General features: G+C 36.7%; 1 protein-coding gene across 1 annotated transcript; it reads right to left on the bottom strand.

The window, feature by feature from the left end:
• Window positions 1-27: 27 nt before the first annotated feature.
• Window positions 28-23,792, bottom strand: LOC121726365 (leucine-rich repeat-containing protein 24-like). Its single transcript, XM_042113702.1, has 2 exons — window positions 23,711-23,792; window positions 28-1,867 (listed from the first exon to the last, which is right to left on the bottom strand). The coding sequence occupies exon 2, from the start codon at window positions 1,839-1,841 to the stop codon at window positions 96-98; it is 1,746 nt and encodes a 581-aa protein (XP_041969636.1). The 5' UTR covers window positions 1,842-1,867; window positions 23,711-23,792; the 3' UTR covers window positions 28-95.
• Between the last annotated feature and the right edge of the window lie 541 nt (window positions 23,793-24,333).

Consider the following 24,333-nt stretch of genomic DNA (forward strand, 5'->3'; position numbering starts at 1 on the left):
ATTCTTGACAAGAGTACAATTTCAAAGCTTCATTAGGCAGTTGCTTTCATACAATGTAAAAACGTAGCGTATAAAGTATGGGAACAATATTAATTTTATAAAGCAGTAAATTCTGTGGAAAATGTTGATAAAGGCGTCGCTGGGATTTCTTTGTTTGTTTTATCGCCCAATTTAGAACCAGGTAGAGACCAAGTAGAGCTCCCGGTCGCCGTAACTCTGGGGCCCATATTATCGTAATCTGACTTAATAAAGCACGTTCGGCTCCGCCTCGGTAGCGTTCCTCCGCCGTTTAATAAATCCGGATATTCTTTGCTATGGCCCGTCACTTGCACCGATATGAAAATGTTTCCATAGGGCCCGGGGAGCGCGAACTCCGCGGGTGGCGGCGGGAATGGCCCTGAAGGTCCCTCTATAGTGATTTGAACCGGGTCTAAGCAGCGCTGCGTGTCTTGACTATCTGTAGACATAGATCTGTCGAACATTTCAAATCCATAGGACGATCCTAAATCGACGCTAGTTCTATCGCAACTTACCGCTAAAGAAGTATCTAAAAGTTTTTTTTCTTGGTCGGTGAAACTTCTGCTGGGCGGGACTCTTCGGCGCCGTATTTTCCAGCATACGCATGCGGCTATGAAGCCCGTAGCCGCCATGACGAATACAGAGCCGAGTGCGATAAAAAATGTCGAGTACTCGGGCGCCCTGCGAGCGGTAGCCGCCCTCGCTTTCGGTAAGAATATGGTGGAATATGCCTTGGCCTCGCCGGCTATGCTCCTCGCCGTGCACGTCCATTGCCCTGAAAGTTCGTTGGTGACATTTTTGATAGTAATGTTTACCCATTGTGAGCTCTTATTAATATAATCATCCTCGTTCTCGTTAAAGTAACTCAAGGAGTACCTATGAATCGAAATGTCGCTATCGAAGCTCGTGTTGTTTAATATTTCTAAGTGACGAAACAGCCACGATACTTGTGGTTTCGGGTCGCCCTGCACGAAACATCCGAATTGCAAATCCGCACCCACCTCGGACCTTATAACGGAGGGGCTCGTCAGTGCGGTCGGCGGGCAGACCATACTGTTTGATTTCATATCTCGCCACGAGAGGTGGCGCTTGTTCTCTGGTCCGGAACAAAAAACTTCCTCACTCCCTAGGTTGCTATGCAAAAACCACTCGTGAAATTCTTTCAATCTACAATCGCAGTACCACGGATTGTCCGATAGAGTGAGAGTTTTCAGCACCGGCAAGTTAAATGTGTTCGAATGTAAGAACGATAACATATTTTGATGCAGATACACCGTTTCTAGTGCTCGTAGGTTGACAAAGGCGTACGGATGGACGTTCCTCAGATGGCACCTCGAAAGCTCTAATTTCTTCAAATGTTGCAGACTCGGAAATTGCTCCGAAACTAAGTTGCTTAAAGGGTTGTCATTAATGATCAAAAGTCGGAGTCGGTCGTTACCATTAAACGTGTCAGGAGAAAGTTCCGTGAGCTCGTTTCTTGAAATATCTAGTTCTATTAAAATTCGGAGCTCTCTGAATGCATCTTGATGTAGGAAGCGCAAATTGGTCGAGCTGAGATTTAAGCGTTGCAAGTTCAATAATTCTATTTTGGCGAAGGCGTCCTGGTGCAACTCTTTCAAAGGATTTCCGTTTAAATCCAGTACTTGTATGTCCGAGGCCAAGTACGGTATCTGCGTCAGACCTGCTGTGATGCATGACGCTGTTTTCTTTCCGGACGACCATTTGCAGTGGCATTCGGCGATGTGACCGCAGCTCAACCAGTCGCTCCCCGAGCGGTGGACTAGTACAAGGAGTAGTAGTGCGCAGCATGCCCGAATGCCCATCTCATATCAGCTTCCGGCAATATTACCTGTAACAATAAACATACATTTTAAATAGAATGAAATATAAAACCCATCAAACGAATACAAGTTGCTAACGGCCTTTCATGAACTAGATAAACCTATTCCCTTCCCTTCCCTACCCTCCCCTATTACCCTATTCCCTCTTAAAAGGCCGGCAACGCACATGCAGCTCTTCTGATGCTGCGAGTGTCCATGGGCGACGGAAGTTGCTTTCCATCAGGTGACCCGTATGCTCGTATGCCCCCTTATTTCATAAAAAAAAAACCCTGATTGTCCAGCACTGAGCAGGCTGATGATGATGAATTATAGCTAAGAACACTCTCGATCTTGTCAGTTTTCAAACAAAAAAAACTAGATCAAAATCGGTCCATCCGTTTGCATGATACGATGCCACGGACAGATACACACACAGACAAACAGACAGACAGACAGACAGACAGACAGACAGACACGTCAAACTTATAACACCCCTCTTTTTTGTCGGGGGTTAAAAATATATAATTATACCGTCGAAGTAATTGATTCATAGGCAGATGACGGACCTGCGTCATTTGGCCGGGCTATGTCCTATGTTTTTTCCCGAGACTCAAAGTATCTTTATACCAAACAATAAAATCGGTTCAGTGGTTTGGGTGTGAAGAGGTAACAGGCAGATAGACACACAAATATATAGTATGGATTTATATATTTGTTGTTATATTATCTTACCTATTGTCACGGTAACAAGACTCTGTAATATGGCTACATCAATAATGAATGACAGCTTAGCCAAGATGTTTAAGGACATCGCCATTTCGTTAATAATGTACCCCGGCAATTAACCATCTTGTATCGCGCGTGAGACGTGTTGCTAAGGAACTATTAGTGGCGCACTGAGGGAATATATTCATGAAGCTAAAGCTCTTAAGAAACTAGAGAACACAATTCGTAAATGAGCCGACTAATTATATTATGTTCCTTTGTTCCTTTTTAACCTTGATTGAGCGTTGCAGCGGTGTTATAACTAATAGTAAGGGCGTCGATAAATTACATGAGGATTTTAGGGGGTTTATGCGAATCTTACCAAATTAACCTACTTTTATCCTCGTAAGAGAGAGAAAGGTTCTTAAATTTACGTCTGACGTTACCTAATTTTTCTTGTGAATAAAAACTGTGAGAAAATTACGTTATTATCACGGACTAGAAAAATATACTTATAATTGATAGTTTAGTAAAACTGTATGCTCTGCGTTATATTTAGGCATTATAATAATATTATTATATGAGTGACAGTATGAGTGATATCTCTTGAACAAACGTATTATAATTAAGCTCGATTGAATCATGTAATTAGACTGTTTGGCTATTAATTATGTTGTTGTACTTTACAGTAACTCCGATCAGGTTAAACTAAACAATAAAAGGATGTAACTTGTCCCATATAAGATTATTATTGGCTAATTAAGTGCGCTTAAAATACCTATGTTCTCGAAATTTCATCTCCTCGTATGGGTTAATAATATACACGATGTTGACTCTCAAATGGCCCAGAAAACTAAACTTTTCACATACAAGGCACTCCCGCCGCAAAACCTAACGAACTTTGAATTTCCCTGGCGTATACAACATTTCCTATACTAAATAATTTTTAAGTTTAAACAAACAATAATTTCAGCTCTATTTCAAACAATGATTTGGCTATTGTTAACTTTTTCGCGAGTGCAATGTAATTCAACATTGCAATGCAAATACATTACTGAAATAAAGTGGAGTGAGTTGTATTTATAAAAAGTTCCCATAGCAGGGGCCGCAAAAAAAATAAAATATTATGTACATTACAAACATAAACAAAAAATGTATTTGGAATAGGTCCTTCTATTTAATTTGGTATTTTGAAAAGTTGGCGGAGAGTTGATTCACCTATGAATTTAATTGGCATAACACTGGATTATAAGCTACAATATTGTAAAACTGTCAGATAATCTCAGTTCTGCAACATATGCCGTTAAAAAAATTCGTGAAATCACTGATGTAGAGACCGCGCGATTGGTTTACTTTAGCTACTTTCATTGTCTTACGGCATCCTCTTGTGGGGAAACGCGGCCGACATTAATACAATATTTGTGCTGCACAGGCGAGCTATTCGTTCTATTTATAAGAGTTTTATTTTTTTTATTTTTTATATAATAAGGGGGCAAACGAGCAAACGGGTCACCTGATGGAAAGCAACTTCCGTCGCCCATGGACACTCGCAGCATCAGAAGAGCTGCAGGTGCGTTGCCGGCCTTTGAAGAGGGAATAGGGTAATAGGGGAGGGTAGGGATGGGAAGGGAAGGGAATAGGGGAGGGTAGGAAAGGGAATAGGGTAGGGGATTGGGCCTCCGGTAAACTCACTCGCTCGGCGAAACACAGCGCAAGCGCTGTTTCACGCCGGTTTTCTGTGAGAACGTGGTATTTCTCCGGTCGAGCCGGCCCATTCGTCCCGAAGCATGGCTCTCCCACGTAAAGCATGGCTCTCCCACGTATATAAGATGTCGTCTTTTGAATCTCTAAGAGAAAAATGTAAGGAAATAAGAATTCTGACCCTATTTCGATCGTATATCGAAATCTCTTATGATAGAAAAAACATAAATATTTTCAAAAAGAAAAGCGATAATCATAATGTAAATACCAAAAATAAAAACAATTTAGCAGTACCAATGTTCAGACCATATAGTTAATAGCCTGTATATTAACTTTATGGTTCAGACTAGCCAAAGTAAGCAAATCCTTTAAAGGCAAATCCTTTAATGTATACGCCTATACAATAAAATCCCAGAAAATGCTCAAAATCTACATTTAAACAAATTTAAAAAAGCAGTTAAAGGACGTTTGTGTGCTAAAGCATATTATAAAGTCAATGATTTCGCCGAGGACATCACACCTTGGGAATAGGGTGGCTCCATGCAGGTTACCTTACTTTTATTTCTGTTACATAGCTGTAAGCCATAACATTGTTATGTATATTATTATTTTAAAATTGTAATTTTCCATCTTTTTTTGTAAAAGCTCTGGGCGCGGGCAGGGTAGTTTCCGAACCGGTGGTAGGCAACGTAGTTTCTTAGTTCTTTCTACGACTTTTAAAGTGTATCATGATACCCATTTTGAATAAAAATATATTTCATTTTTATTTTATTTTATTTTACAACTGGTTCTATAGAATATAGATGACCACAGGCCATAATATTATGTAAAAAATCGGCCAAGTGCAAGTCGGACTCGCGCACGAAGGGTTCCGTACCCCTGTAGAGCAAATAAATATTGATTTTTTGTATGGGAGCCCCCCTTAATTATTTTATTATTAAATATTAAAGTACGAATATAATTAAGGATTTTATGAATATTTCAAATGCCTACCTTGAAATATTCATAAAATCCAAAGACATCGAAGTCTCAGTAATAGGGTCCCGTTGTTACCCTTTGGGTACGGAACCCTAAAAATTACGAGAATATTTCATGCCAATGTCAATAATTTATACGATTGACAATAATTCTAAAAATTGATGTGCGTATAGTCTATAATTTATAGAACAGTCCGTGCAAATATTTTTCGCACTTTCAGGCTCGCCTCTAAATCATGTAATATGGAACGTGCCTTCCGGACAATATTATATTTTGTACAGGCTATATGCGGCGTGTAGGCTGTAGGTAGTAGGTTGTAGGCTACTCTAGAAGTTATACAAACTACTTGTGTAACATGTTTAAAAATTTTTAAGCATTTTGTCTCTAGTAGTTTGACGGAATATACCTTTTATATTTCAAAAGTCGTACGTTGTATTCTACAAATAAAAGAAACTCTAAAGCAAAATATTATGTCTAATCTTTTCGTCCCATTCAAAACAAAGTATGTTGTCATCGAAAATAAGAGACAGCAATATTTGATGAGAGCTGCGTATCTAGGACCATAAAGAGTCATAAACGGGGGAGTTTATGACGTGGCGGGCGGCCACAATGATGTTTCTGCTCGAATTGATGGCTCATTCTATCCAATTAGCCATGGCACCTTCATGAAACACGATATCGCCCGATATGCCCTACTCCCGCCGTCTGTACCTACTTTAAAGATTTAATACAATTATCATTTAATCGGGTTAAACGGTCTTTTATACGGAAACGGGGGTGGCGACATGACATACATGTCAACATCGCAATTCAAGATAATTTCATGAAAAAAATAAGAACAGCGGGGCTAAAATGGTCACATTTAGCAATTCTTCTCAATCAATTCAGCAAACGAATTGTCTAAACTGTCGAACTCACGAATGTCAAATTAGTACGAATTAAGAGACATAAATTGCAAGCAGAGTGACCATTTTACGATTAGCGACACCAGAAATACATAATCTCTGAAAATTTCAAAAGTCTAGCTATAGCGGTTCTTGAGATACAGCCTGGAGACACACAGACAGACGGACAGACAGAGTCACAGACGGACAGAATATATCGAAGTCTCAGTAATAGGGTCCCGTTTTTACCCTTTGACTATAGAACCCTAAAAATAATTCGTAATATGATTCTCCAAAGCGACCATTTTAGCCCCGCCGTAGATTCGAATGTTTGCCCGCATTCCGTATGCGGTAACACAAAAATCAAAACAGAGCAGAATAAAATGTTTGTACAACACATGTGCTGACGAATACCAGTGCTGTAATAGCAGGCGTTGATTTCCTGACACGGTCGTGTACGCGGCGCGGCGCTGCGGAGCGCGGAACAAATGTGCGGCCTGCGGACGTCAGGACACAGGATCCACGTGAGATATTGTGCTCGACGCTGCACACGAAAAGGTTGCACATAAATGCTTACATTTCAGAATATTATACTACAGATACAGCATGTAAGAACAATTTTAACAGTATGTAAGAACAACTTTAGTAGCCACGTAGCAACATGAAACAGATGGTGTGTAAAATGTACTTACATAATATGTTACGTAAGTAAAAAAAAGTTCAGAAATTGTCTTTTCTATTCAATTAATACACACCTAAAGTATATGACGGGATATGTGCGTGGTGGCCGCAATGAAAGATTTTCCGACTGAGCGAGGTGGTATGCTCGGTCAGGCCGAAGCCGACGTGAATAATTTCAGCTGTCGTACTATATAATATTATACCGACGCACTTAGAAAACTTCGATAGCGCGACGCAGGAATGTGGCGCTAATTGTGGGTACCGCGGTCCGCCATCTCTACATAATTTCACTTACAATTATTATAATAACGGGAATATCTGTGCAACCACTTGTTAATAATTATAATATGGCTAAATCACTGAAGAGGCTCTTACTTAAAGACGGTCAAGAGTTTAGTTCATGTTATTTCTTCACGAAAATACTCAAAACGCGTGGTCTATCACGTACTTGAAGTCGAATACAAATTAAAATACAATATCTGAATAATATAATATTAAAGCGTAGTTAATTGCTCTCTAAAAATAAACACAAGTGCTATAATCTTACAAAATATGATACAGCCCTTTTTACTTTGTCCCTAAACACTTACACTGGGATAAACCTTACTTAGGGAGCCGGCGTTTTGCGTAAATTGATAAACATACCCAATTTTTATATTTTCCTCAAATCTCTGCTAAAGTAACTGCAAAGCTTCCGTCTCACAGGTGAAAACGCGACATAAATAATTCTGATAGCCCGGCCCAGTTGGGATGCTGAATTTTATACAATATGTATGAGGTGTGTACTCGTATGTAGTCATTTATCTTTAGTAAATAAGTATTGACGTTTATCTGTTCTATCAGGAAGAAAATATAAATCACGACGGAGTTATTTAGCACCTGTGAGACCAGCGTAGCAGCGGATATTCCTTACTGACCGAACATTGAAAACCAAACCCAATACATTACTTTCACGAAATAATTCTGAAGTTAAAAAACTCTGTGTGAAAAAGTGAATATGTATGCAATAATCGTGTAACATGCTATTAATTAACGTGTAATCAATAAATTATATAAAAGCTAAAAGAAAATGATTTCAGCAAACTGCAGCCAATTGATTGATACAAGAAAGTTTAAATTTTCGCAAATAGCACTGGTACATTTACATAAAATACATAATAAGTACCGTCGAGTGTGTTATTTATGACAGACAACGTATTTGAAAACAAAATATTGCTATAATTGACAATTGGTAGAATGCTAATCAAATGTCAGTTCTGTTTACCTTGTTGGGTATGCGTGGGGATGTGGAGTAACTCATTTACAAAATTGTGGTTCTACTAATTGCGATTGCGTTTAAGTACTGTTAAGCTTTCCACACGTAATTATATTGACTGCGATTCAGTTATTAGATCAACAGCACTATCATAGTATTCCCAAAAGATTATTTTCCTGTAATACGCCAATAGATTTTCCAATTTGCCGCTTGAACCTCAATTTAGATTTCCACGAATTATTATTTTATTAATCAATTATAAAATAAGCTTTAATTATTTTTTCATAATATTCATTTAAGTGCGCATCTCTAGCCATAACACAAGTTAAACTAACTGCCGCTCTCAGAGACAAGTATTTATAACTTAACTTTCATTAAACTACATAAGCGAAAAGCTTTGTCAACACTGTGCCTTTTTTGTTCATCAGGGACATGCGTTATAGCGCAGTCAACATCGCACGTGAGGCATGCCCGCGATGCTACGACACTTTTCTTTCCAACGCGGGTGGATTTTGACGCATTCAATAGTTATTGAATATACCAAACGAAAGTTGAATAAAAAATTATGACGAAAATTTAAGATGAAATTGCATAGTGTGGACATAGCTTAAGGGACATCTGTCAAAATCTTCCTTAAATTGTTATTTTTGTTTATAAAGAAAATCAGTAGGAAAGGAATTTTAGTTTTTAAGGCTTTCCTTATTTTTTCCATACTTTCTTACTGATTTTCCATACTTTCGCTAAAAAGAGGCCTCGTGCGAATTTCTTACGCCGGTTTTTCTCGCGGGTTAGTTCCCGAACCGTATTAGCTACGTATGATAGCTTATAGCCCCCTTATAATTCTATTCTAAACTTTTGGACAGTATACTCTAGATATTTATTAAAATTGCTATAATTTGAATAACAAGCTCTCGGTTGAGCGAAACCAGCAATATGAAAAGTTATTACTTAATATGTACAAAGTACAAACTTAGCGCTACCTTCTCTTGTTCCATTACTCTCTAGTTTCGTGGGCAAACTTCATGGTTTTAGCGCTAACTCACGTGTTGATGTTATTAATTACAACTTATAAGAAATTAGCCCAAAATTATTATGTTGGAATATTTTTTTTACATGATGAAACTCGGGTCTATCTCCCATATTGCGGGAATTTTTTGGCGACGGTTATGTCATTCTTTCACGATTCTCGTGACACGCTTGCTTGTTTGATTTCTATTTATTTTAGGGCAAGAATATAAAATTTTACCTTCGTAATTCGAAATATTTTTTCTTATACCTAAATAAACAGAATGAAATATACGTGGTACATACGTAGTTTCACGTAAATTAGTCAAACTAAATAAGTAACTTCAGGTTTGTTCCTGGGCAGACGTTACTTGTGGCCAATCTAAGATTCCTCAGCGTCCTGGTCATTTAATTGAGGCACTCCCGAGCTCCGTGGTTTCGTAGTTAAATTAAATCAAGTGATACAGCAGTGCGGCTGGCCAGGCGCCAAGCGTGATCCGTGGTTCTACATTAATATTGTTTCAGTCCTTCTGCCCATCGGACTTTGGCTTCTGATTACGTGGACCGAGATTAATTTGCTCCATAATCCTGAGTGAGTTCTGTCACTATCGATCGGAAGCTCCGGTAAAATGATGGCATTTTTGGGTTGAATACAGTAATAGCATGTTTCATGTTTTTTCGGGCTTGAAAAGATTTTCAATGGATATGCTCGAACTTCGCACAGCATAGAGGCATTCTTAAAAAAGTGGGCTCACGGAGATTTTTAAAGCTCGCCTCGATTGGTTTTAATTTGATCGTGAATATTTACAAAGGGAGCGAGTGTTTTTAGTAAAAACTGTAGACCTCCGCTATGGCTCCGGTTTGCCCCAATTCTAAGGCTCTATAAAAGTGGGTGCTTAACCTAAATAAATGATGGGTTTGTTGGCCACTTTACCGGAGCCCAACAATAATGGTTATAGAAGCCATTACTTTTATTATTCTAGGAGTCAGAGTAGGTACCGCAGGGGCTAAAAGTCAATCGATCTTTGAATTTTACGACATCGAAAGGCAATTTCAAGATTATATATAATTAGCCTTCTCAATAATATTATATTATATTTTAGGTACGTTATTTCCCATAGTTCTAAGATCTAAAATATTTAATAATTTAAACAAAATATTAAGTTAGTAATGGAGCCAAGTTTATGAGAGCAACAGCAAAGCGTAAATTAAATTTCGACGTCCAAAACCGATTTTGTATACAACGAGGTAGCGCAATAAATAGAGCTTTAAAGACACCAGTTTTGGATATCCGTTATCATTATCTAAGTCTGAAATCTTTGACACTCTACTTCATGGATGCATAAAGCTTCCAGATAATGTCACTGCTACTATATTTCTCTGAGAGGTATCTGTTCTTTGTGATCTTTTCACAATTGGGGCACGGATTCCATATTCCAATTTTGAGAAGATTGTTTTCACGTTTTCGTATGAGATTGAGAGATATTAGCTACGTGCACAGGTTCTTACTTTTAAATTCCATCGATGATGATCGATGGATTAATTATTTTAAAGTTAAATTATATCAGGATTTAGAAGGAATAAGCCGGTAAAAGGAATATGATTTTGTTAAAGACTACATCTATAAAGTAATAAAATGAAGAGAGAAATGGGAGCGAAAATTGAGGTAAAGTAATTATGGTCTCTGGTTCTCGATTCATTTTAAAATATTTTCTTTTATGGAAATACCTTAGACTACAAACTTTGTTATCGATCGATTCTATTTTTGATTTCACTAAAACTTTTTGTAAAATCTTTTTTATTATTTCAGGTTACGCATAATTTGAGAAATAACTATTATTATCAACAGTCTCTGCAGTTACTCAAGAAGAATTGCGATTTAATTTCTGAAATATTTTAAATATTCATCGATGTAAAATTCTTTATTATTGTATACCACCATCTTTGTTTATCAGAAACAGGTACAGAAAATGAAAAACATTTTACCTCGGGGTAATCTACATCGGTGGACGGTAGACCCAACCCGGGTGTAAGTTCTGGGTCACGCTCGATAAGGGACAACTCTCGGGTGTACAATTATGTTCCACTCAATGGCTCCTGCGATAAATTCGGCTTAAGATACACGGCTCGTCTTACAGCTTGCAGTCTGCCTTCCTATTGAGCTAATGCCGGCTTAAATACAAATAGTCTTTGACTCAGATCTCTTATTCAATGATGAATCAAGGTTCAATTAACTGTAAACGAAAATGATTAAAAACGTGCCCAACAACTTCCTGCACGGAAGTTGAAAAGAGAAAAGGTAGTACAAAGTTTGTAGCATCCAACTGAACTTATAAATTTCTATAAATGTTCCTTAGTAATAGATAATATTATATGATATTTTATAGTGGGAGTTAGGAAAAATTGATATCATGCCATAAGAAATAGGAGAAACGTCGAAGATAAAATACAGTTGACGTCAAATAAAACTCCACGCAGATCGGTAAGAAAAAGAAATGTTTCCGAACTCTTCAGAGAATAAGGGCTAAGCGATATTTAATCTACTGTTAAAAACCTACGAAAATTTTGGTGCTGAAGTAAATATACATTTGAATTTTTATTTAATGTTTATTAAAATGTATTAACGTTGAAATGCTTATGAAGCTAAAATAATGTGAACCATCAAATTAAAACTTAAGTAAAAAATATAGTTTTACGGAAAACAAAAACCCACTTTGTTTACTGAGCGAAACAAAACTTGAAAATTCGAGTAGACAGCTTATTTGATGTCAAACTTGTATGTGCTGTCCCTTTCAAAACTTTAAAACGAGGTTTGACTTCGTACTGAAGTCGTATACCTCCGAATTCGTATTCTTTGAAAACGTTGCACGAGTTACTAGTACAGCTCGTAGTATAGTAAACGAACATTTGTTGACAAAGTTCAAAGCTTAGAGAACAAGCGTGTACAAACAACAGTGATCCAAAATAAGAAATTGTTTACACGAGGCGATGCAGTTCCAGCTAACGGACATTTTGAAGACGCATTATTACAACGCTCCATCGACAGTGTTACGGAAATCTGTACTGACTTGTGAAATGTTCTTGTAAAATGTTTTGAGCATTTTACTTTTAAATGCGGTTAGTACATGAACGTTTCGCAACGTACGGTATGTAAATTTGCTTGAAAACTTGTAATGCACAAATACTATAACTGAATAATGTTTTAAACATTCTAACTGTTGGGATATTAGTTATTAAGTACATAATATGAATACCGGAAATAAAAAAATGGTGTTTGTGCCATAAAACAAAATGTGGAGGAATTGTTGATTAAAATAGTAGCTCATCTTCGTAATCAATTTTGTTAATTTTTTTAAGGGATATACTTATATTACAATAAAATCTATTTGTGTAGAAAAAACAAAGTATTTTACTTATCAATTACTTACTACAGCAAAATTACATTTTAATTGACAATATATAGAAAACCTTAAGTCCAATTTTAACTAACTTAAATAAGGCTCTAAGTGCCATTCATTATGTTTTAAATAAAGATCTGAGTTCGTTCGTTTGTTTCGGTAAATTGGCACTTTGGACAATTAAAGTTTTAGACACACAAATACTAGTGACGTGATATTATATAAGTAAATAACCAAAAACAACAAAGTTACCAAGTTTTTGAGTCAACATATTGAAATACCAAGTAAAAATAATGAAAGCAATAAAATATTTTTAACCCTTTTATATAACAATGTGCTATGCGTCCCGCTCCTCCGCCTTTCTTTAAAGATATAAATACCAAGCATAAACCTACGCTAGTCATATAATGCTTATTTTAGGTTATTGGCGATGGCACATAGAATACATTTCTGCTAAAAATACGTTTCGAAAATTTTGGCACTTACACCCTTTTTTATTTCCTGTATTCATATTATGTTATAATGTAGTTATGGCTAATAAAAAAAATGTATTGTTTAAAATTGAATAACAATATATTATTGTATAGACTACTAATTGTGTTGAAATCAGTCGTAGATTACAATGTACTTATTTAATTGATTTGTACTGGTCTAAAATATGTAATTTACAGTCAATAAATTTTATACAAAAAATATATTATACAAAAATATTTCGAATATCAAAAAGAGAAGAAAAGGCCAAACATAAACAATAACAGAATATAAAAGATGGTTTGTTAACACAAAAAGTATCATGAAAAGTGAAATACAAAGGCGTAAGGAAAAGCCATTAATTAGGGAGGTCGCGTCACGGTCCAGTTGGAGATCTGTCACGGAGGTCAGAGGTCAGGATATTGCGCCCTGCGCCTGACGACGCGTCTTCAACTCAATTCTATTTCAATTCACTTATTTACTAGTTCAATAAACATCGGTCGTACCACCGCATTGAATAGAATAGGGGATTTTAGTTTCAACATTAGCAAAGCTGCAACAATGTTGCTCTAAAATAGTAGAATTAGGGTACCTACTGATAAGTATAAAATGTCAAGTTCAAAACTAAAGTAAATAAATTTTCTCTTTACGGTTCTCAAAAATCCACATAAGTCCGTACAACAAATTTTTCGTACATTATATTCATGTATTATAATATTATTTTATAATATTATTATAATGTTATGTCTGATAATGTGTTTATAGTTTGTAATTTTTTATTTAGATAAGCTAATGCAGAATCGCAACTAAAAATGTTAAGGGAAATATAAAGCACCCGAATACCGCTCCTAAACAGCCTACATAGTTGTATGGCAATTAACTTAGAACGCTGCAACCAAAACAGAAGTTTAAAACAAAATGTAGCCATTAATGTACATTTTAAGTTGAACCAACGACTTGCAAGCATTGCTCGGTCGTGCTTACACTGTTTCTAACGCGTTCAAAGGCTGCATTTGGCTAGTGCACCTAATTTGGAATTGCCCTCCATTTAAGTTGGACTTAGAAAGCATTTACTGTTGGCTTTTATTGTCTTAGAAGTTGTTCGTAAGTAAACTGACCAACTGTGGAATTTTCCTGGTAAAGAGAAGTGGAAATCTAAAATATCTTCGAGTAGTACAAATTATTTGACGAGTATTGCACCGAAGTTCAAAGTGTTACCTCTGTAGTGTAAGTTAATATTAAACAGTCAGAATCGACCGTCGGTACTTTTTTTTATAATTTTGGTTCTATTAGAATGTAAATAATTCGTTTAAAAATCTTCTATTTTCGGGAACAATATTTCGCAAGTTTACCGAAGCTATTTTTGATCTGCCAATGAAATATATTCGTTAATCGAAGCGTCAATCTCGCTGCAATTAAAAAACAATTGGTTTATCTCAATGTTTCGACAACTTTCAATTTTAAGGTTGAGTGAACACGCGTTTGTCGAATACAACGGAATCTTTTATACGAAAATGTTCATAGATTTTTGTTTATTTAAAATATTATGGATATTTTAATCCAGAATTGTAACTCTAATGAAATAAAAATTAAAAAGTAAATCGGGCTGCTGATTGATGAATTCTTAATTTATAAAATATATTTTATTTAAAATTTATTTCAATTTATTCTTTTTCTTTAGAATATCAGAAGTACAGATAAATCACTTAAAAGGAGGTTTCTTGTAACTATTTATTTTTAAAATGAAAATAAAACCGCAAGATAATTTTAAATAATCTTAACCTGTCATGGCATCTGTGAAGTAGTGATGTTACTTAAAGTTGGGGTCCAATAAAAGTTCAACGTGCTTAGAGGATGAACATACCAACATAATATTGTTATTTCGATTCGTATACTCATAAAATATTAGAGTAAATCATCTAGGTGTTTCTTCTGGTAAAGACTGAACTACATTAACTCCTAATTAGACTAGAAAAGTCGTCAAAGCAACGCAAATAACGGGTGAACGTGCAAACATAATTTAATAATCATAATGAACGGCGGTACGAAATTCCGATTAAAGATCAGGAGTCAACGCCATTTACCGAAACAAATATTTGTCTTTGCAAAATTATCTAACCCCCTATTCGTAAATTAAGGTCGGCCGGGCGACAATTTTAATTAAAATCAACTTTGCAGCCGAACGGGGAGATCGGACACAATTTGTAACAGATGCGTACTTTGGGACCTTAGAAATTACAAACAAAAGCCTATTAGAGCATCGGAAACCATTAACACGAGGATTGGAACCTCGACGTTTGTACACTTGACGTTAACGCAATTATTTCCTGCTTCCGCCTTGTATCTTTTTAAAATACTATTTTTTAGAATAAAGTTCTTCATAAATAATGCCGTTATTTCTAGATCGTAGATAAGTTTTTTAAACCATTCTATTATAATATGTCTAATTATAAAAAAAAAATTTTGTTAATAATAAATATTTCGTAATTTACAAGGATTTTATATTTCAAGTTTGCTTACTCGAAACTTCTTAAACACACAAATTGTCATTTCGGCGTAAAAGGTTTTCGTGTTTTTTCCGGCGAAATGTATATTTTGGGTCTGTTCATATCAATTATGAGTTTTGACATTAATAAGTTTGAAATTGCTTAGAACATTTTTCCGTCTCCACAATGCAGCCTAAAAGGTTTTGCTCATTTTGTAAAGAAAATTTGTGTTACATTAAAGGATAACATAAAAGTTTTCCCGTTTCGATGGGGGACGAGCCGTAGTGCCTGTGGTGCGGGGGACAAGTGATTGAAACTTTCCTTATGTCTGTTGCAAGATGTGGATACGCACTTTACAACTTCGTAGGGATAGGCTAATTACCAAAATTTCCGTTCATGGGACTTCAACTCATGTATCTCGAAAATTCCACAACTTTGTCCTTAACAGGACATGGGGCTTTAGGAACGGGCCTTAATTCCAAGCGCATGCAAGTCAAAAACAAAAATCATTTGTTTTTGAGTTGTCAATTTTTTTTACAAACTTTCAGTTTACCAATTTTGTTTTGTACTTTTAGTTTTTTAGTTATTTAATTAAAAATTAATATTTCACCATATAAAACCAGTCAAGAGTTTTTTCTTGTTCCTGTTATTTAATGACTCGTATCCGATTGCTTACATTGAAAATTAACCAAAAACACAATTTTTAAAAAAGAAAGTTTGCTTTGCTAAGCTAAATAAAACTATAAAATTTTGGAAATTATTTAGAGATTAACGCTCGTCGTAAGCGTAACCAAGATTTAAAAAGGGTTTGGTCGGATTCCAGGGTGATACCGAAAAGTGTACCGTGTCACACGCACTTATTGTGGGTATTATATTTTTAGAGAAATGATGAGTTTTAATTTGTTGAACTAAGAGCTAAAAAGTTAAATGTATCGACAAACTAGATGTCCCGCGCGGCTTTGCCCGCGTAAATTAGGAATTTCACAGAAACCGTACATTTTCGAATAAAAATAGCTATAAATACTCCTCTCACGTGGTCTACTCTATACAAGTGCCTAATATTGCTATAAAAATTGCTCCAGTAGTTCGTGAGATAAACCCTTTCTAATATTTTCCCCGTTTTTACCACAGTTTCCTGAGTTTCTTCGGTCGTATTAGTCTTAGCGTGATAGTATAATATAATATAGCCTATAGCCTTAATCGATAAATGAGATATCTAACACTAAAATAAGTTTTTAAATCGGACCTGTACATACTCTTCAGGTTTATAATATTAAGTATAGATTTTTTTTAAATTATCGCTTGACGAACTCGAGCCTCGATCTAAAGGACTATGAAAAGGCTCATAATTTTTCAAAGGTTATTCTGATGTTTATGCTATATTATTGAAATGTTTCATTAAAATCCGTTCAGTAGTTTTTGCGTGAAAGAGTAACAAACATCCATACATCCACACATCCATACATCCATACATCTATACATCCATACATCCAAACAAACTTTCGCCTTTATAATATTAGTAGGAAGTAGGAAGGATAGTAGGACTAGTAGGAAGTAGGATATTATTATATAATAATTAATTATTTGTGCTCACAATCGATACGCCAGAAACCTCAATTCTTAATCTACGTATAGAACTTGCACGGCTTCAACGATTTTAGTTAACCAAGCTTAAAATTTGCTAATCTCTTTAGGTCACTGAGGCCGGATTAATGTTATCTAATAATTCCAAAGTATTGTTTATGACAGAGAGAAACATAAGGAAATCAATACATTTATCTATTATGACTGCCATTCCCACGATTGAAGTATTAATAGTAGTGGCCATTATGTATTATTGGTTAACGTCATTACTAATTATAAGCCCGGCCGCACATTGTCCGAATTCTGATCAGAAACAGTTTAATTTCGCCGGACCGCCACCCCGCACACTATCCGAAATATCCTTCCGGCGAGTTCGAGCTCACTCGGCTCAGTACAAAATGTAAGAGACAGCGCGGACGTTCAACTGTTTCTGATCAGAAATTTCGGACAATGTGCGGCCGGGCTTAGTATTCATAAAAACCGTCATTTTAGAACAGCCTTTCTCAAAGTGGGAGATAACGCCCCCTTGTGGGCGCTAAAGGTCTAAAGGGGGGCGGTGTGGAACCCAGAAAAAACATGGGGGAGTTGTGTAGAGACTTGGGGGTTGATTAATTTCACCTGGATGCATTCTAAATTAAAACAATTGGGGCGCTAAAATATAATGTGTTCTCAAAGTGGACAGTAGACAAAATAAGTTTGGGAGCCCCTGTTTTAGAACAACATGTTTTGGAAGGGAGCTATTAATACACATTTTCTAATGAAGTTATAAACCGCAAACTACAACATTAATTCACTTTTGAAGTCGTTTATGAATCTCAATAAAAGCGTAATAAAATCGCTACAAAACTGTTACGATCATGTTAAATCAGACCACGTATTTGGGGTATGTCTTCGTAATAAAAAATAGAAAAATTGGTGAAAACTTTACGGGAACAAAATTAATGATGAAATGCTTTCACACAACAAAATGTGTCGCTAACTCTAGCGAACTAAAATGTAAGCTCAAATTTAAACATCGATCATGGTCCTGAAAAGTTTTAATTGAAAATTTCATACGTTTAGTTTTTGCTTGTTTATGTATATTTAAGTGTCTAAACACACTATGCCGAAGTTCCGCGGCGGAAATTCCGCTTGATTTCGTCAGCAATGTCAAACGCATACAATATAACGCGTCGGAATTTCGGCATGTTGTGTCATCGGTAATTTAACCCTTAAGTAACATCGTGGGGTAAATTTCTACCCCACTGGCATAAAAACTGCTATTTTTTTTTCTACTGAAAGTAGGTACATTTAATTCCTTTTAAGTATTCTCAGTAAAGCGCACATTTTGAAGGGGTAGTGGACTAGTGTAGTGGGTAGTGGAAAAGTAATCCGTTTGAGCTGTGCAGACCTATTGGGTAAGTTTTTACCCCACGATGTAGTATGTAGTTTTTTTTACTGTCCAAAAAAATCGTTTTGTCTATATTTATATAACTGAGGCCATAATATGAGTATTTTTTATGTAACAAATTAGTTGCTAACTTTCTAAAAGACTTATGAGTACTAAGATTTATGGCATTCCATTGCACAATTTTAGAGTTGTTTAGAAGACGCGCCGTCATACCGCTGAAATCATGAAACTGACACTGAAACGGAGCTGCAAAGCGGTAAAAGTATGGAAAATAGAAAAAGTATGAATTGATTGAATTGAATGTTTCTAATGTGTAATCTAATGTCTATCTATCTATCTAATGTCTATCTAATCTAATGGATATCTATACGTGGGAGAGCCATGCTTCGGCACGAATGTGGTGGCTCGACCGGAGGAATACCACGTTCTCACAGAAAACCGGCGTGAAACAGCGCTTGCGCTGTGTTTCGCTGAGTGAGTGAGTTTACCGGAGGCGCAATCCCCTACCCTATTCCCTTCCCTATCCTCTCCTATTCCCTTCCCTTCCCTATCCTCTCCTATTCCCTTCCCTTCCCATCCCTACCCTCCCCTATTACCCTATTTAATCTTAAAAGGCCGGCAACGCACCTGCAGCTCTTCTGATGCTGCGAGTGTCCATGGGCGCCGGAAGTTGCTTTCCATCAGGTGACCCGTTTGCTAGTTTGCCCCCTTATTTCATAAAAAAAATGTCGGGAAGAAAAACTTGATTTTTTTGAGAAAATTTTGCAATACCAATTTTGTTGCAGAAAAGTAGTTGACATTGTTTTCTGTTTATTTCATTACAAAAATTATAATGAAATTTTTATTAGTCATCCTGCATTAACCAACTCAAATATATTCAAGAAAGTCAAGCTATACCGGTTTTACTGTTATAATTAGGAATTTTGTACAAGCCAAATGTAAAAATGGTTAAAAAGTTTCTCTCTTTCCATAATTGGAATAATTCCAAAATCATCATAATTGAATTTCAAGAAACACTTCTAACTAATGGAATGGCGGTAACGTTGGTAAAGTATGAGCCATCGCAAACAGGGCGACTTGTCGTCGCGTCTAGTCGTTGCGTCAGACGCGGCGTTATCGTTTGCATCTAGCATCTTGTCGCCGAGCTGTCGCTGACGCGTGTCGTCTAGTGTGCGCCTACACTAACAAAGACGTGCACCTTCCTAGCGCTCACAGCGAGATTGTCGCGCGACTGTCGTCATGTGTGCGCGTGCACAGCGCTTCCAGACGCAGCGACTAGACGCGAGCGCGCGCGGCTCCCCTAGCTTGTCGTCGCGACTCGGCGACTCTGACGCCAAGTGTGCGGAGCCTCGAAAAAAATATATGAAAATTGTCGGCTACGGCCGTCGTCGCGTCTAGTCGTCGAGCTGTCGCTGACGCGTTTCGCCTCGTGTGCGTCTACACTTAATGTTGTTGTTTTAAGTATGGGTAGGCCGCATCACTGCAACAAAAGTTCTAGATATAATAATTATAAACGAACTATTTCATACACTATAACAATCTATTTACTATTACAACATATTATATAGGTAGAGTTTCTTGTTAGCGATTCCCAAACAATAATCTCCTTGGAGAGCTCACATATCTTCGGTGGAAGTTTGGTTTTGAATAGCATTTCAATTCCTCTAATCTGATAAGCAGCACATTGCTAATACTGAGTTCACTTAAATTCGTGTTCGGATTGAGTTCAGCTGGTCCGAGCTGTAGACATTTATGAATTAATTTCACAGTTAGACTGATGAATACGGGATGCTATTGCAATCTGTCGGGACATAGAATAGGATCAATAGGTATATGAAATAGAGTAACTACTCCAGCGAACCTAGAATGACCACTGCAGAAATGCAAAAGTATAGAAAAACTGTGAAGATAAACTGAAGTTAGCTGTAGGTACTCGTACCGTTCCGATCTTTACCGCGGCTAACCGCGACAGACAAAAAATCTATACTAATATTAATAAGCGGAAGAGTTTGTTTGTTTGTTTGAACGTGCTAATCACAGGAACTACTAGTTCGATTTGAAAAATTCTTTCAGTGTTAGTTAGCCCATTTATCGAGGAAGGCTATAGGCTATATTTTATTATACCAAGACTAATAGGAGCGAAGAAATAGAGGAAAATGTGGAAAAAACGGGGGGAAATTATTTGAATGGACTTATTTGAACGCGCTAATCTCAAGAACTGCTGGTCTGATTTGAAAAAATTCTTTCAGTGTTAGATAGCCCATTTATCGAGGAAGGATATGGGCTATATTTTATGAAGCTATGACTAATAGGAGCGAAGAAATAGAGGAAAATAAGGAAAAACGGGGGAAATTTATTTGAAAGGGCTTATCTCACGAACTGCTGGAGAAATTTTTCAGTTATTTGGCACAGATAAGAAGTAGACCACGTGAAGGATCATAGGCTATTTTTGTGGACTAATTTGTCTGTGAAATATCTAATTTACGCGGGCGAAGCCGCGCGGAACGTCTAGTTAAAATATTTAATGCCATTTTGTGACATATACTATAGTCCTAAAAATTCGAATAAAATCCTACTTTATGACAAAGAGTTAGTCTATGTCATAAAGTGGCATTTTTATTGAATTTTTGTCGGTTGCGGCTAGCCGCGGTTAAGATCGGAACGGTACCTTCAGTTTATCTCCACAGAGATTATATTATATTACTAGCGATCGCCCGCGGCTCCGCTCGCGTGAATGTCGGTTACCGCTGCAATTTGCAAAAAGCCTACCCAGGAAAGACACGGTCAGCAAAATAATTCCCAGGTCAATTCACAAACACCGACATTAACATCGACGACGCAGTTATTATCCGCAGGCTGTAAGATTATCTTTCTGTGGATGTTAAAGTACTGTTGTTAATGACGAGAATATTTAAATGTAATTAATAATAAGTTTTCACTTCTGACGCTAGTCTCGGACTGCAACAACCCGTTGGTTTAGGATAGATAACTAAAGCGATTATTGTAGAGCTTCTCTATAAACAACATTAATTGACGTTTAGTTATTTTCGTCAAAAAATATACTGATGGTCGGGAGCCCCGACTCAATAGGGCAAAGTAAAGTTGCCCATACGTAAAACATTCTTTTTAACCGACTTCCAAAAAGGAGGAGGTTATTTATAACTTCGCCGTTTGTTGACCGATTTTCATGATTCTTTTGTCGTTGTACAGGTTTGAATTCTAATTTGGTACCATATTCACAAAAGTGGTGATCTGATGATGGGATCCATGAGGAATCGAGAGGACTCCTTGAAATTTGTATAAAAACATATAGTGATTTCAATTTTTTCTGAAGCATTTGAGGTAAATGCTACCAAAAAGTAAGACTTCGCACCAGGTTATACCCTGGATCCGAAGGTACTGAACAGAACTTTTGAATCCTTATAGATACAGGTTCGGGGATTTCGGCGTTGTTTAAACAAGTGAAAGCATAAGCCCATACAACTATTTGATTGATCATTATCATCGCAACCATAATTACACATTATGACCCAATTATTGGTACTTTTACTTCAAACGAATGAAAAAAATGTGGTCTGCCCCTACTATGCAGGTAGTCTAATAAAAAGTGTCGAGGTCAAAATATATCGTTCTGTCTAGCCTCCTTTACGCCGAACGCGCGATAAGGAACTTCGTTCCAATAAACATAACTTGAAGTTACTTGTTTACTTTTTTACATCGTTAAAAGCTTTGGCACTTATCTTAAGTTATTGTGACCGAGCACTCCGAGGCCTGTGCTCGCCCAGATTAACACTAAGCCGAAGATTATAATATTAACATCATGTAAATGAGGGACCGTGTTATCGTTATTTAAAAAAAATGCGCAGCGTGTCGGATTCCCGCCTGTAAATTTACCCTCCGGCCGTTATTACTTAAATTAGTTAAGCAAGCGTAATGACACTTAGCCTTCCTTGGCACGGAAACTCTTATGAAGGACATAATACTTATTTCTATGCGGATTTTCATCGGGAGATATTTCTAACTAAACCCAGGTTCATTTCCTTAACATGCATATTAAGGAAATGAACCTCAATTATGTCTGCTACTATGTAACGTACAAGTACGCTATTGTGTTACATAGTAACGTTTTAACGGACTATGTACTCGGCGAAACATGGCGGTAGCGGTCATTGACTCCCTGTCAAAAACTTGTCATTTTCTATATAAACCGCGATTGACAATGAAGTGGCAGATGTTGTCAATCGCGGCTTTGTATAGAAAATGACAAGTTTTTGACAGAGTGTCAATGACCGCTACCGCCATGTTTCGCCGAGTACAGTATAGTAAGATTTTATTATCTCGTAGCAACGCATCGGTACCACAATGAAATTCGGACTCTTTCCTCTGGAGCCTCAAACCCGCCTCAACAGACTCAACTGAGCTATAAGGGGCACTACATTGTGTTGGCGGTAAAAATGCGTAATGCGTACAAAATGATATTGACTAATGAGAGGATAATATTATAAGCTGTGTTCGCGCTAGCCAATGAAAGTAATCCGTTTTGTTATACTACACTGCTTTCTTTACGCGAACAGGCTATAAATGAATTGACTACACGACATAAAGTCATGACCGCTGAAGTGCTACGCCGCGCTACGAATGTTCTACAAATACTGACTATGAAAAAAAAAACATTCTTTCAAATTATTTGTAGAAGTTATTTGCATTAGCAATGTTAATTTTATTATTTATTACATATGTATAAGTATACGAGCTTTTGGCCGCGGCTTCGCTCGCGTTATGGAGTATTATTATATACTAACTTGCATGCCCTATTTTAAACCCTTGGGGGTAGAATTGATCAAAATCCTTTCTTAGCGGATGCCTGCGTCATAACATCTACCTGCATGCCAAATTTCAGCTCGATCCGTCCAGTGGTTTGGGCTGTGCGTTGATAGATCACTATGTCAATCAGTCAGTCACCTTTGAGTTTTATATATATAGATAGAAGATAGATTATTTTAATTTAAAAAGTTGTATTAAAGAATAAATACAAAATTTTATTACGGCAAAATAAATAATAATTAAAACACATCGACTTAAAAAAATAAGCTAATGGTAAAATTAATTAGCTAGGAGTTTATTATTAATAACATCATCCTAGTCATTTAGGTAAGGGGATAAACAAACAACACGGTATTAACAGGCTAATCCCATGCTCATCAAATGATAATTAATTAGCTACAAACAATAACAGTAAATGAATAACCGAAAAAGCTGCTTAAAGTGAAAACGTGTCAAACCAATCCACCTACATCTTCACAAAAGCAAACCGAGTAGGTGAAACGTACTTACTTTCATCCATTCACTAAACAGTCACTAGTTCATACACTAAACTAAACCACGGATTTGTCGGTCGATCTGTCGCGATACAGATCGGGCGTTCGTTACGCGTGCAGGCGCGCCGCTCGCTAGCGCCTGTCTGGACTCCCGGCGAGTATACATACAATACAATACAACTTTCAGCACGGTTTCAGCCGCCTAGTTAATACGAACCTGCTCACGTCGTATTATTATGTTAATGCGATTTTTTTATTACAAACCCCAACCGTAATAAGGCGTAAAATGAAAGTTGCGTATAATTGAAAAATTCTAAGCCTCGTTGAATCCGAAAACAATGCTGGGTTTTCAAGTTTATATATTTTTAAATTTAACTTTTAATACAGACCAGTTTCTGAGTTTTTTTGACAGAATTTTTCCTATTCAACGGCGTTCTGATTGGTTTTGACGTTAGCTGATCGATTTTTTTAAATGTAGTACAATGTATTATCAGAGAAGTTGATCCCTAGGCAGATCGCGGATGTTAGTAATTTGATCGCGTTAAGTCAAACCCATCCGACTGATCACAACTAACATTGAATTGACATAAACCGACCACATGACGTAGGTCCGTCAACTGCCTAGGACTCAATTTCCTC

The sequence above is a fragment of the Aricia agestis genome, chromosome 4 (assembly GCF_905147365.1).
Source record: "Aricia agestis chromosome 4, ilAriAges1.1, whole genome shotgun sequence".
NCBI lineage: Eukaryota > Metazoa > Arthropoda > Insecta > Lepidoptera > Lycaenidae > Aricia > Aricia agestis.